A 14,371-nucleotide genomic window follows, 5' to 3' on the forward strand; every position below is an offset into this window, starting at 1 on the left:
TTTTAAAAACAAACAAACAAAACCCCACCAAAACCACTCCAAAGAGTGGCTGCTGTAGAAACTCTGCTCAATTTTCTCATGGGCACATAAAACTTACTTACCTTGTTCTCAATAGGGATGAAACATCCAACAGGGGAAGGTAGGTGAACTGACAAGACCTGTATAATTAATCAACACTGTGTACTTCAGCCTTGCTAATCTGGACCATCAGCTACGTAAGTGGTTTCAGCACTTGTGCTTGTTCTGGATCAGGCATGGCTTATGGGCAGAACTTACTGTTGAGGTTTTATTGGCCTAACATGAAAGTCAGACTGAGTAAGTACAACAGCTTGTTCAGGCCTTCTCTCAGGCTTTCACTTCCTTGTGCAGGGTTTTAATTTTTAATAGATTAAGATAAAAATAATTTGCTATATATTTTCCTTGGCTCTTTGCAAAATAGGTGGCAAGTTACCTGTTCACTCCAGGGAAGAGAACTATGCACAGGGTGTTATTCTGCAGACTTCTATAAAGCTTTTTGATATGGTGGTCTAACTTCTTCACCTTTTTCCTTAGATCCTGCTCCTGCATAACAGAATATAAGCATTACAATCCCCCACTCATCTACAGCAATCACACTTAAAAGTGAATGTGGCAAGACGGACCCTTGGGCAGTGTCAGGGATTGAACAGGTGAGGACAGCAGCAGGGAGAACCACATGCCCCACTCAAATGGCACTGCAGCCTCCTCCAGTAAAAATGAGAGCTGCAACTGGAGCTGTTCTTTCCTGTACAGCTACACAACTAGTCACCTCTCCCTCTGACTCTCATACCACTTGCTACACCTGTACATTGCTCTGTCTGCTCTCAAGTGGTAGGCTTCAGTTCCTGTGTAGCATCACTTGCTGCCCTGAGCAGCTATGCTGGTTTTAAGGTTATAGAGTACCCTGCAAACATCACCTTATCTCACGTGGTATGACCTCTCCAAACTGCCTTGTGGGAACTGATCCTTGGCAGCCTCTCTGCTCCAGCACAAGGAGACCCTTCTGTTACATGCAGCTCTGCACCTAAGCGCTCAAAGTTATCACTCCTGGTTCCCAGGGCAATACCTCCTCACTAACTGCAATGAACATCAGCCTAGCCTTAAACTCACAGAGTCAGACAGTTGCTCCATTTTCTCATGTAAGATGTTTCCTCCTTGCTTCCCATTGCTGTGATTCACTTGCCAAAGCCATCTCCAGAGGTGACCTGAAGCAAGAGCGTTCCTACTTCTTAGTTTGCTACCCTTCACAGTCCATCCATTTATAACTTCAAGGGCATCCAGAGCACTCTGTGATTTCTGGAATTCTGAAACACAAAGAGAAGGGGAACATGCTTTGGCAGTGATGTTGCTCCCCTGTTCCTTGGCACACGTAGTGCAGGGCTAAAGGTGTGGAGCAGGAGGGAGATGAGAAACTGAAATCACTGCAGCAAGCAGATCCGTCATCTTGCTACAGGTAAACATCAGACTATAGAAACGCCAATTGACTGCAACAGCACTCATCCAGTTGTTCGCCTCACCTTTTTAGAGGTGATTACTTGTCTGTGTGAAGCTGCACAGTAGCCAGTCCTCATGTTGAGGTACTGGAGCCAATGAACTATCCTGGAACTTTTCTAAGTAAAGATTTTTTTTTTTTTTACGCAGGTTTTTTTCCTTTTAAATATTTAGCTGTAAACTGTTCCGCCAAACAATACAGGCTTTTACTGGAGTATTTTAAGTACCATCACTTTGAGCATACATGAGTTTCAGTAGCTCTTGCTGTGTCTGTGCAAAGTCCCAAGGGCTGCTAAATAAGCTTATTTGAAGGAAATAAGCAGGCTGTATGTGAAGCTACTTACTGAGGAAACAGCAGTTCCTGTGCTTTCCACTCTGGAGATCCTTTGGCAGGAACAGTGTTTCCAGGTCTTTCAACTGGCTGAATTCTTCTTGCAAGTCCGTCTCTGTTAATGACTCCTTTAGACCCGCCACATAAATCACACCTTCATTTTCTACGTCCAGTTCTAGTTCCTTTATCCAAACATCACAGTCCAGCATTGCTGCAGTGATGGGTCTCTGGACCTGGGTGGATTCAGCAGGAACAAACACAGCACTTCAGCCCAAGCAGCTGTGTTCTGAGCTTCTATTTTAAATTATTTTCTCTTATTAACCGAAGTTGACAGGCTATTTTTCCTCCCTTGAAAAAAATACAACTAATGAAGGCTAACTTAATTATCATGAAAAAGGAAGAGAGATCATGTTCGTAATGCAGAAACACTACAAAATTAAGAACGCCATACTTTGTATATGGCATTTTAACACAGTTACTTGGCTCTTCCTTTTAAAGCTGCAGTTGGAGGTCAGAATGCTTTCTAACCTCCCTTCTGCTGACAGGCAGAAAGGAAAAAAGAGGGCTATAACCATTTCCTTTCTGCCAGTGGCTCTGAATTGTCCAGGGACAGGGAGATGGCAACAGCACAACCAGCCAGCATTTACCCAGACGCTACGCTGTAAGTAGATGTTAAGAGAGACATATTGGATACTGTTCCTGTGCTCAACATAACTTAGACTTTTGCTGTTTGCATTGTTTACCTTAATGCAGGATCCTGCTACCTCAGCTCCATTTAGGCTTTCCACAGCAAGCTGGGCAGCTTCCAGCACTTCGTATTGGATACAGACATAGGGCTTGAAACAGAATAAGATAGTCCAGGCTTATCAATAAGACACGTTAGCCCTCCCTTTTAAAAAGTCAGGTCTCAATATATTAAGTTGCGTTTTCTTTTAAAAATAGAATATAAATAGGTTTCAGGGTAACATATGTAACACTCCATACACCATAGCTGTTAAAAAACCACCTTCAATTAGCTCCTCAATTAATACCAACCTTTTTTTTTTGCCATTAAAGGCCTTAGCTTATCAGTTCTCTCGAGAGGGACAAAAAACATCTCAGCTTCTCCAATGCTCAAAGCCCTTTAGCACGAACAGCACAGTGAAGCCACATGAGCTGTGTTTATTCTTGTCATTGTGTGGAACAGCTTTTAGATACCCTGAATTGTTGTAGCTGATGACTAAACCACCAGAAAAAAACCCCAAACAGAATAACTGATATTTCAGTGGTTCTACTCCATGTCTTTCCAAGAGACTACTTGGGCCTTCCATGCCTATCAGCAAGCTTAATGCTTTGAGTCCTCCTCACCTGGTATGTTTCAGTTACCACTGTAAGGGACTGGATTGGTCCACATCTCCCAAATTCTTTTTTCACAGACTTCAGACAAAAGCTTTCTTCAAAAGGACCTGCATAAATTGTCAGCATGTCAGTCAGCTTGCTTCTCACCTGTAGGAACACAGATTAGAGAAGGAACTTCACAAAGCAAAGGAACTAACTACTTGGTGCCTCCAGATAAATAAAGTCTCTTTCTAAGCTCAGCAATGAAGACTATTTTCAAAAAAATAGTACCTTTTCATAAAGTCCAGCAAGAAGGTGAGATGCAATGTACTCCGGACCCAAACTGAACTGAATGATACTGAATGTGGACAGGGGAACATCTTCTAAGGCCCTCTGAAGAATCTGGAGGGAAAAGAGTGTACAAGGCTCAAAGAGGTACAAGACAATTGTACTGCAAAGGATCAGAAACAAAGCTATTGAACTTAATTCTCAACTTTAATTTTCATTATTGTCCAAGGAAGCCCTCAGGCAGAAATTCTTCTTTAGTGAGTCATGAGAGGATGTAGAGGATCAAAGCTTATTTCCAAAATGTTAAAATGGATCTAGCTAACATGGTATTAACACCATTGCTAACAGTACTGTCAGTCAGCTTTTTAAAATAGGACTCATCTACCCACCCCCAGAACAAGAACTATGATATTACTTTGATGCTTGCTTAGACCAACCCACTCTAAGTCCATTCACCTGTTTGTTTGAAGTGCTCAGGTTACTCTGACACAGGCCAGAAGAGTCCATTTCCTGTCTGCCCAAAAGGAGGGGTTTCTGGCCAGTCACCTGCAAGCAGTCTAAAAAGCTAGCAGAGAGAGAAAAGCTGTGAATCACAGTACTTATCAATATGGTGAATTAAAAGCTTTCAAGAAGTGCTTGTCAGAGAAAAATTATACAGTTCATTAAAGAAATCTGAAAGAATATTCTTGTCCTCAACATCAAAAGAAGCCTAGAAGATGCTTTGTGAAATTTAAGATGCAACTTCTGAAAGTTTTTCAGTGCTATGCTACAATTATTTGGGTGTCTCTGAAGACCCTGATGGCTTCTGAAAAACATAACACACTTCTTTGATTTTACTGAGGATTCAACAGAAGGAAAAACATGCATATTTGAGAATCTTATTACCATGGTTTGGATAAATGTGGAGGCTCATTCAACTGTTTCTGGACCCTGCATCCTTGTGGCTGTAACACAGCTTTTTTCTGTGAAACCTCAGCCAGTTTTTCAGTTGTCAGAAGCATCTCCAAGTTTAGTTCTGCTACCTTGGGGAAGGAAGAAGATTAGTAGTTGGCTTTCATCTGAGCTAATTGTAGCTAACCAAAAAGCATATGCTTTCTCTATGAGTCATCTAGGCACACTCCAGAGTAGTGAAGAAAAACAGGCATTAATTTCTTGTCTTATTATTTTCTGTTGTAATGATCAAGCATGCAGTACTCGCAGCATCAACCAGCAATCATCTCCAAAAAAAGTTCTCTCAGAAACCAACGACACAAGCAAGAGACTCATAAAACCAGCTGAATCACTACAACAACGTACAAGGTCTCTCACTTCTTTCATCTGGAAAAATGACAGGCATTCCCGTAGGCTGGAAGTGTCTCAGTCCTTCTCTACCCAATCCATTCTTCAAGATCAGCAGCAATGCTGATTCATGTCAGTGTTTGAGTACTGGAACACTGGCAATACTCGGGCTATTAAGATACCTGAATATATGTTGAAAGTAACAAGCTGTCAAAATTGAGGCCTCTATCACAGCTCCATTTTCTCTTTTAAATCAACAAGAGGATGGGCAGGAATGTTTTTTTTTCCTTCATAAGCACAACTGTACATTCTGTGATTAAGGACAGAAATCTTAATTAGATATAGCTACCTTTGCTGGTCCTTGCTCAATAAAGAATTGAGCCAATTCCAATGCAGCTCTAGCATCTTCTGCAGGATCATGCCCAAGCTTCTGTTCACACTGAATCTCCTTCCTAGGGCATCAAAATTAGGTGTACAAGCAGGTTATCTGTTTTTCCACACTGACCAACATCCTGTCTTTTCTAAACTGGGTCCTTTTCAGGCAAAATATCTTTCCCCTCTCCAAAAAGGATTTCAGTTCTGTGTAGCAGCATTCTTGTGAAATATTCCCCAAAGTTACTGCAAGAAATGTTTTTGCAATGTTGAGCAAAACACTGTTTACTGGCTTTGACAGAAGCAGTGCTAATACTTAGTACTCTGATGCATGACTATTTTTCATTTTACTTCTTCCTTGACCAATGACCCAACTCAATGAAGTTTGGCACTGCAGAATATTAATATTCACTATGTGAATGGTGAGAACTGTATCTCTAAGACATACTATCCAGTGGTAGCTAGTACACTGAGGAATATGATTAAGTCAGTGAATCATTCTTTCACACATTAGCCTTTCTTTCTCCCTAACTGCAACAGATCTCATTTGTGTGAGCCAGAGTGTCTTTGTTGCTCTACAATTTGATACATTGGTACTGCTACCTGCAGAAAAGCTACTTTTGCTAGGGCTCAAATCTGGCTGGGTCACAGCGTCTCTGCTTGCTCAAAGACAAGCCAATTTATTATGCTGCCTGATGTTTCAAGCAGGCAGTAAACTCTTCTTTACCATGTCTATTTGCACAGCCTGCTCCTTTTTTTTGAATTTTGGTAAAAAAAAAATAATTTCTCAAGCTACTAGTGGAAGAGCAAGATCCCATAACCCACCGTGACAGTTTCTAATATTTCCTATGACAATACAGTAATATTCTTACCCTAAGACAGCTTTGGCTAGAAATTTTAGCTTAAATCTTCGACCCTCATTTCTGGCAAAAAGCAATGAAGTATCAATAACACTGGGGTGGATCATCTGGAGGAGAGAAAACATCACCAGTTTAATTTATGAGCAGCAGTCATATAGAATTGGGCAGTAATCCCATTGTTATGTGTCTCTGCCTTCTCACTTCAGTTGCCAGTTTCACACAACAGATAACTGGTCCACAACAAGAGAGCAGATGGGAATAATGAAACAAGCCCAACTCTCCTTTCTAACACTCTATTCGGAAGACCTAGATTGGGTTAGAAAGATTAATTATGATTCAAGCATTTTAGGTTGATTAAATTAAATACAGGAAGGACTTCAGTTCTTCCCATGACAGAGCTATCAGAAGCATCTGGCTGAAGTAGAGACGTTGCAACCATATCTGTGTCTGGACAGACTCCTTCCTTCCTTTTGGGTTCTGAACAGCCCCTCGCAAATTTTATAGATGTAAGGAGAGTCTTTCTCTTTCAAACCCTTACAGACATAAGGCTATTCATAATAAAAAGCAATTAACAAGTGTTCACTAATAAAAAAAGGAATTGTTTAGAGTTTCTAGGTCTGAAATGAGTATCACAGGCTTGGGAAAAATACTCTTAAAAGCATACTCACTTCCAAAGCCTGAAGATCAGCATTTAGAGAATGACCCACCAATACTGCATCATGGGGAAGGATTTTTTTTAGTCTGGTTTGGATGTCTGACAGTCTTGTTTTCACTGGAAGAAGCATTTTCTTTGTGATTCCTGAGAATCTTCGAAACAGAAGTTGGATGAGGTAAAAGCAACACATTAGCAACAGCACCTACTGGAGAATATTACAAGCAGGGCATGTAAAATATGAATTCAGTGTAACTAATGACAGAATGCTATTTACTATAAGAGGCTATACTGCAGGTGTATTAAACTGCTATGCTACCACATCTGTTTCAGAAGTTTCTCTCTCTCAAGTATAACTTATTCTTAAGTGATACAGTTCTTGGCATCAGATAGCACAGGTAAGGAAATACTGCAAGACTGATGGTGGAAGGAGATGCTTCCAAGTAACCTGAGGGGATTGGCACGTCCCCTCCTACATAAAGCCAGGCAAAGTTTTGGAGAAGACAAGGCTTGAGTTTTGCCTGGTTTTGTTATAATACTGAGCCCAGCCCACAAGCTGATGAGCTGCTCTGTTCATTTTTTACAGATCAGCAGATTTGGCTATGGAGCAGAGAGACACAGACTGCAATCCTGCACTCACCCTCCATCTTATTTTATAGCCAGCAATAAAGACTAACTTGTACTGTGTATCATTAATTTGTAACAGAACTTTTCCTAGAACACTGCAGAATGGTAAAGCTTCTGCCTAGTAGCCACACAGGCACTCCGTAGCAAAGAGTGCATACATAATGTTGGTTATGTTAATCACACAGCAAGAACTGTATTCTTAACGCTGAGTGAAATGCAATAGGCATCTGTGCAAACCAAAGCCTTTTGAAAGCTCCTGTGTAACAGGCTTAATCTGAAAGGGTTGCAGCTCTTGAAGACGAAGAGATAAGAAACTTATGTGGAAGTCACCTGGTGCGGTAGTTCAGTACTGTGCTTTCAGGTTTGACTAGTTCATTCAAGAGGCACTGACCCTCTGCATCCACCAAAGAGACACGAGTGACTTCGTTTCCTTTTGCAGTCAGGCACTATCAGGAAGAAGCAGAGGCAGTTGTTCAATCAGCATGATGGTCCCACTCAAAAACCTCAGCTAACATCCGATTTGGCTGCAGCCAGCATCACTACTAAGGAGTTCCTCAACTTACAGATCTACCACTCATAGCTAGTTGTTTTATACTGTAGCATGCTTCATTTTAATTGTTAAATGCCCACCATAAGCACAGCAAACACACAGGCAAGCACAACACAAAGAAAACCTTTATAAAGAAGTGCTGATTTCACAGAATCAGTTTGTGCTCTGCACTGCAGAGCTGTCACTAAGCATCTTCACCAGAAAAGATGTAAAATTTAAAAGCAGAGCCCAGGTTGTATCATTAGTTACTCAACACTGATGCCAAATAGGCATCTCCGCAAGGTCAAAACTGCACTAAAGGAGCAGCATGCTGCCAGAAGAACTGATGGCTAAAGGAAAGATGTGTGATAGGGAAGCATCTTTTCTTTCCCAAACCTTGGGGAGGGCTGGGAGGAGGAATTCCACAGCAGTCTCAAGGGTTACTGCAGCATTCCTGATGAGCCTGGCAGATCCAGCTGCTGCTCTGACAGCCAATGCAGAACTGAGCTCTCTGCTGCCCTGCTCAAGGTAGTATTTCTGTCTTGTTGCCAGAACCACTTCCTGAGTCCTTCCCATGGCTGCACTAGCATTGGTACCATCAATGAAGGGACTGGCAGCAGATGTTAATATGTCATAAGTGGTTTAGCAAATACACAGGGTGCTTGGCTCACTTTGGAATAGCTGGTAGGAGTCTGGTTGCTTGACTATATTTTACAAGGGCACACACATTTATTTTTACCATTTCACAATCCAGACCAAAGAGGGGGCTGCTGTCCGTCCTCTGCTGATCACACTCTGTATATATATAGCCCTTACATCCAGGGGAGCCTAGAATGAAGAGACCCATGAATAAGAAACAGATCTCTCTACTCTAAAACTCATCACATATCTTAAATGACCAAACATATCACTAACTGTCAAAATAAATTAAAAAAAAACCCAAAAACAAAAAACCCAGAACAACACAACCCAGAACAACAAAAGCCCTCAAAAACTGACCTTTTATGGGATAATCATTTTTTTTCTGCTCTTCTAAAGTTAGAGTATAGCTAGTAAGGCCTCGCTTTTTTTCTCCATATTTCCGAATGATGGGATCACATTGCAAGTCTGAGCTTTTAGGAATACATTGACTGCTAGTGGAAGTCAAACCTGTAAAATACAGAAGCATCTGTCAAGCTCAGACAGTACTCCCTACTTGCAGTCAGTTTTCTGCATTAGTATGCACACTAAGAGGCTACACCATTTCAAAGGAAAACACTACCTGGACCAATAAACTGGAGATATAGACAGACAGACAGACAAACGATCTATCTGTCTATCTCCAGTTTATTTGTATCTCTCTCTCTCCCCCACTTATATATATATATAGATCTCCAGTTTATCTCTCATCTATTGTGTATATATATAGACACACTATATACATTATATATATAATTATATATATAATCTATGTAATGTATACAGTGTACAAAATATACTTGATATTCAAGATACTTGAATCTTTTCTCAGTTCAGCTACTGACACTGCTGGCTGATTCACAAGCAAGTCACATCACAAGTCTCTGTCTCACATTCCTTTCAGAAATAGAGAGAACAAACTTGCCTTATAAGCATGACAACATAATCATCTGTTACTTCATGTAAGCTGTAGAAGAAGTTATCTTTTTTTTTTCTACCTTCTCTGTGAAATTCTTTCCTGTAAGTATTATCAGGAGAAAATGTGCTCTAGGTGTGGCTCACAAGGATGCAAGCACTGAACTGACACCAGAATCCACAGCTGTATAAAGTTAAATTATCCTGTAGGTGACTCTCTGCAGATGGCACTTAAAAGAAAAGTATACCTGACATCTCAGATCTGTGACTGTGCAGTAGGTTTACAGTCAGGATGCTAGAGGACTTTGTCAATACATTGAAAGTAATAGCTGTTCATTCTCCCATTTAGGACTTGAATTCAAGATTCTTTGTTATACTTCTAACAATTTCAGTGAAGTTCGCATTGTAGTCTCTTGCAGGTTTTGTACAAGCCTGTTGGATTACAATCACCTCTATAAAGAGTGTAAAAATAGGAAATCAGTCGTCAACACACCCATTCTTTACCTTGATTTGCTGCTCAATATAACACAGAAAACTAAGAAATGAGTAACGACTTAGCTTTAATCTGATTTATATCCCTGTATCTTTTATTAGATACATCTTAGAATAGAATAATCACAAAATGGGTAACGAAGCGTCAGAATTTTGGATTAAGCATGTTAAAAACTTTCTCTCTGCTTTTTGCATTTACTTGTGACAATAAGCCCAACAGAGAGTTACTGAACTAGTTAGGGTAACTAGTCTCATGTTTTAAGCCACTGTACATTTTCCTTTGTAAACAAGTTTACCGTAGCAAAACACTGGGATTGCACAGGATGCAAAGTCATAAATTACTGTTGGAAGTGAATCACTGTGGTTGAAACAGATGATGCAAACCCAAACAAGATACCTTGTGCAGTGTTTTGAGGTTTCAGGTTTGCTCCTTCTCCATACAGGCTGGCTAGGAAGTTAGCGGAAGGTGTTAATGTGAATCTCTGAAAAAAGAGATGTGTTAGAGACTTTGAAACAGAAGAAATATCAAGCAAATTAGATGTTTCTTGATCCCCAAACCAGCCAAATTTAGAGGAGGACGGATAAAGAAGTAGTGGAAATATGTTTGGTGTTTTCCCAAGGAAGAAAAAAAAACTCAACAGAAACCAAACCTGTTTTAATGACAGACGATACAGGATTCTTTGTACTAAGGGACAGATTTGCCTTGCTTGATATGATCAAGAAGGCAAATCTCAAGACCTTCTTTGATAGAAACTAAAACAAGTTCCAGACTTTCCAGTTAAGTTGCGATTTGCATTTGCTGCAGTTCAGGGAGAATTCTCTAGAAGTCTTCCTTCAAAAACGTTGCTTCTAACTCAGAAAATTAAAATAATTCTTTTCATAATCTTTTTGGGAAATGGGAGAAACTCGACATAAAGTGCAAATAGTCAAAGTGAGATTTTTCAGCCAGTGGGATAGCATAACTCTATTGGAGAGTCTCCTCACTCACTCAGAGTACATTCCAAATTAATCAAGATATTTTTAATCTCATTGGCATCCTGAAGATGCAGGAAGCATAATAGTCAGGCGACTGAAACATCAATACACTTTTCACCTGGTAAGGCTTCAAAGACATCAAGTCTTGAAAACCTGTTTCTAATATCAAAGCCTTGGCCTTTGTTCTGAGCTGACAATGGCTACAAATAGATCCTCTCATTAGCTTGCTTTGTGAGTCAAAGATGGCCACTTCCTATTGGAAAAGGCAGTCATTTCACCGCTGCAATTAATCCTTGGGACATGGTTTCAGGACTGGAAGAAGTTTAGAAGACAGCAATACTGTCTGGGGACTTACATGCCGGAACACTTTTCTGAGGTGTTTGAACTGCAAATAGAATTTGTAGAAATGGAGTTGGCTCATTTCATGTAGAACAATAACCACAACCCCAGCCAGGTGTCTTTGGTGATAAATACGGCACCAGCTGCAGTAAAAAATAAATAAATTAAAAAAAAAAAATCAAAGCAAAACAATTATCAAGCACTCTTAAAAACAAACTTGGAACTAGCACAGCTTTTAAGTCAGTGAACGGCAAAGTGCCAAATTACTTCAGTGAGAAAAGGCTTTATGGCTTATCTCGAAAAGCCACATATTCCTGGAAGCAACAGAATATGGGAGACAGAGAAAGAATGAGTTATAGCAAAATTCTGCTGCAGTACCATTTCAAGACATTTATACCTCATTTATATGCATCAGCATATGAACACACGAGTAACTTCAGCTGCGGTGATGCAGTCTAGCAAATTAATGCATCAAAAAAAGTTTCACAAAATCATTTTCTATTCACTACTAAAAATCTAAAGTGGGATCATTTTTGCCTTAAGTTTCATTTCAAGATTCATTACATTTCATCATATTTTCGCCATGTGAGGTTATATACCCTCCTCAGCCTTTCCCTTCCATTGCTGAAAAGTTGCCCTGAAAAAGGGCAAAGTGATTAAAATGTTTTTCCCAAAACACTCTAGAACACTCTGTTTCAATTATATCTGATGTGAAATGTGTTAGTATTTTTTGTGTCGTGTTAATATTTTTAACCTGGTATTTTGTTTCTTCGGTTCCACAATACTGTTTAGTTTTTGATAGCTGCATGAAACAAAACCATGAAACAGTAGAATTTTTGTCAGAAGAGGAATTCTGGTCTCTGGCCAAGTCTAACAACAACTGCATCTACATAATACAGGCTGTCATTATGGTAACCGCGTTGCAAGGATTCCAAAACCAGCATGGCCAATATACCTTTAGGTATGCCTTTCACAACGTGTGAGGACACAAGACAGGGTTGACTCCTGAATATGAATGTGTTATACCTGGGCTGTGTTGCATTGTGGCATTTTCCCAAAGCTGCGTACTTTAACAACTCATACAGCTGGTCATGGCTGATTTCGCAGTCCTCACCAAATAAAGCTGCTGACAAGTGAGATGACTTTTCCTGTAAAAAGGGAAACACTAATAAAGGAAGGTTTTATGTAATCACACAAGTTCATGGAAAATGAAGTGAATAATATGGTAAAAGGAAACTATTTGGACACAATCAACTACATTTAAAATAACTCTTCCACTTATTACGGGCAAAAGTTTCCTTTCAGATCACACTTTAATATTAAATTTACTATCAATATTTCAATAACCCAGGTACTCTAACTTCAAAGATTTATTTAATAAAGATTAATGTAAGTAGATGTATGTACTAAGGAGACTTAAAGCTATCTGATTTGCAAACACGATGTTCTCCTCTCTCCACCCACTTGCTGCTGTAGACCTTTGGGCATTTATACAAGTGTTATATGCAGCCACTTCATGTAAGGTTTTGCTGAAACCCATTTGCTTCATTTACATTATGTGATCTGTTTTGGCAGATGGGTTTGCTGACCCCTGCAGGAAAAAAAATGTTTCCGTAAAATCCAAAGAACCTGCAGAGAGAAAGCATCGAGTAGACGAGATGGAGTGGAGACTGTACCACACAGTTCAACACAACAGTTCTTTAAGCCTAAATGCACAAATTCTCCTAAAAGCTAATCAGTAAGTGAATGCATGATTTTGGAGTCCTCCACTGACCATATGGCCTGTTCCAATGGAGCTCCTTTGGCCTGTAAAAATCTTAAAGATACTCTTTTTTTATGTGATGAGAAAACATCACGGCATACAGGGGAAGAGAAAAAAAGACCACAGAATACTACAGAATATCAAATCCCACAGGATAAACAACTACCAGAAGCTGTGTTTTCCCCACCACACTGACAAGCCTTGTCCTCATTAATTTTGACAGAGCTTGCCCACGTGGGATTGAGCTGGTGCACTTCCAAAGCCATTTGTCATTGGGTAAGAAAGCTAAACAGAGGTGACAGCCTTTGAGGTTCAAGCAGTTAAGAATCACCTGGTAATATAACAGAGGGTAGTGTAATTGCTAGTCCCTCATCTCTCTTGCCAAGTTAGACAAATAAGTCATGTCACTGTTGTTTTCAATACAGCCTAATGAGAGCTTTGCCAAAAAAACCCAACCAAGGAGCAGAAGTTTCGTTTCACCAAGCAAAGGCTACCTGCCAACCACAGGGATTTCAGTCTCTAATCAGGTACAAATAAAACCGATCTCAGAGGTCAGACATGCTTGCTCTTCTCCCATACTGGGTACCAAGTGAGCTGTAACCTGGGTGAGTAAGGTGTTACCATGAAATTGAAACTCTGCACTCTTCAGGTGTGAATGTGCTGAGCAGACACAAGGCTCCTTTCACGATCTGCTTTGTTTAGGGAAAAAACCGTATTGGAGAGTGTATTTATATTTCAACAAGGTTCCTTAAATGGAAGTGCCTAGCGCTCTGAACGAGTTCCTTTCCACATTTCTCGGAGCAGAACCTAAGCCATCGCTCGCAGGCACTCTCTTTAGCCAACCCCCTAGCCGGACTGCCAGTAAACCACGTTTTTGCTGACTTTCCCGCAATAAACCCCCCGAAGAGGTGACTGTAAGCGAGGCCCACCGCGCGGCCGCAGCCCTGCGGCCTTTCCCTCACCACCCCCCTGCCCCGGCCGCCGGGCCCCGCCTCGCTGCTCACCTCCGGGCCGCGGCCGCCATCCGCCTTTCTCCGCTTCCGAGCTGCCTGCCGTCCGCCCGCCTCCTCGCCGGCACCGGCGGGCCTTTTGTGCCCGTTTACGCAGACGGCCTTTGCCATGGCCTAGACGAAACCAGCGGGCGGTGAGGGCGGCCCCTCACGGCGAGGCCGTCGGTCAGCCCCGGGCCAGGCCCCAGCGGCCTAAGCCCACCGCCGGGGCTCCCCCGGCAGCACCGGGAGGCGAGGGTCGCCCGCTGCCCCGACGCCGTGGGGCCGACCCCCGGCCGCCCCCTCCTCCGAGGAGGAAAAAAAAAAAACCCTCGGCCGCCGAGCCCACCTCAGCCACGCCGGGGAGCTCGCCGTCTCGGTGCGCAGCTACCTGCGCCTGCCTGCCGGCGAGACCAGAGCAGCCGATCCGCCGCCGGCGCGGATGGGTGGGCGGCGCC

General features: G+C 41.6%; 1 protein-coding gene and 1 long non-coding RNA gene across 6 annotated transcripts in view; one reads left to right on the forward strand and one right to left on the reverse strand.

The window, feature by feature from the left end:
* Positions 1–7,554, forward strand: part of LOC142045225 (uncharacterized) — an 8,659-nt gene extending 1,105 nt beyond the window's left edge. Inside the window, exon 3 of the long non-coding RNA XR_012654544.1 lies at positions 7,194–7,554. This is a non-coding gene — a long non-coding RNA (uncharacterized LOC142045225). The remainder of the gene's footprint in view (positions 1–7,193) is intronic.
* The window catches only part of REXO5 (RNA exonuclease 5), a 23,201-nt gene extending 8,843 nt beyond the window's left edge, over positions 1–14,358 (reverse strand). For 3 of the 5 annotated variants that reach the window (XR_012654539.1, XM_075058461.1, XM_075058462.1), the window contains exons 1-18: positions 13,929–14,045; positions 12,189–12,310; positions 11,179–11,305; positions 10,246–10,330; positions 8,763–8,912; positions 8,503–8,591; positions 7,565–7,680; positions 6,624–6,762; positions 5,968–6,062; positions 5,073–5,175; positions 4,331–4,467; positions 3,902–4,010; positions 3,449–3,559; positions 3,188–3,325; positions 2,584–2,676; positions 1,854–2,073; positions 1,129–1,322; positions 452–561 (exon numbers count right to left, since the gene is read on the reverse strand). Coding sequence is in view for 4 of the 5 variants with exons in the window: in XM_075058461.1 (XP_074914562.1) it covers positions 452–561; positions 1,129–1,322; positions 1,854–2,073; positions 2,584–2,676; positions 3,188–3,325; positions 3,449–3,559; positions 3,902–4,010; positions 4,331–4,467; positions 5,073–5,175; positions 5,968–6,062; positions 6,624–6,762; positions 7,565–7,680; positions 8,503–8,591; positions 8,763–8,912; positions 10,246–10,330; positions 11,179–11,305; positions 12,189–12,310; positions 13,929–14,045 (2,255 nt within the window). In the remaining variant the exon portion in view is untranslated. Of the gene's footprint in view, positions 1–451; positions 562–1,128; positions 1,323–1,853; positions 2,074–2,583; positions 2,677–3,187; positions 3,326–3,448; positions 3,560–3,901; positions 4,011–4,330; positions 4,468–5,072; positions 5,176–5,967; positions 6,063–6,623; positions 6,763–7,564; positions 7,681–8,502; positions 8,592–8,762; positions 8,913–9,604; positions 9,789–10,245; positions 10,331–11,178; positions 11,306–12,188; positions 12,311–13,928; positions 14,049–14,262 lie in introns of those variants that run through there. The other 2 variants (XM_075058460.1, XM_075058463.1) reach the window with 2 other exon arrangements.
* Between the last annotated feature and the right edge of the window lie 13 nt (positions 14,359–14,371).

This window comes from Buteo buteo, chromosome 27 (assembly GCF_964188355.1).
Source record: "Buteo buteo chromosome 27, bButBut1.hap1.1, whole genome shotgun sequence".
Classification (NCBI taxonomy): Eukaryota; Metazoa; Chordata; class Aves; order Accipitriformes; family Accipitridae; genus Buteo; species Buteo buteo.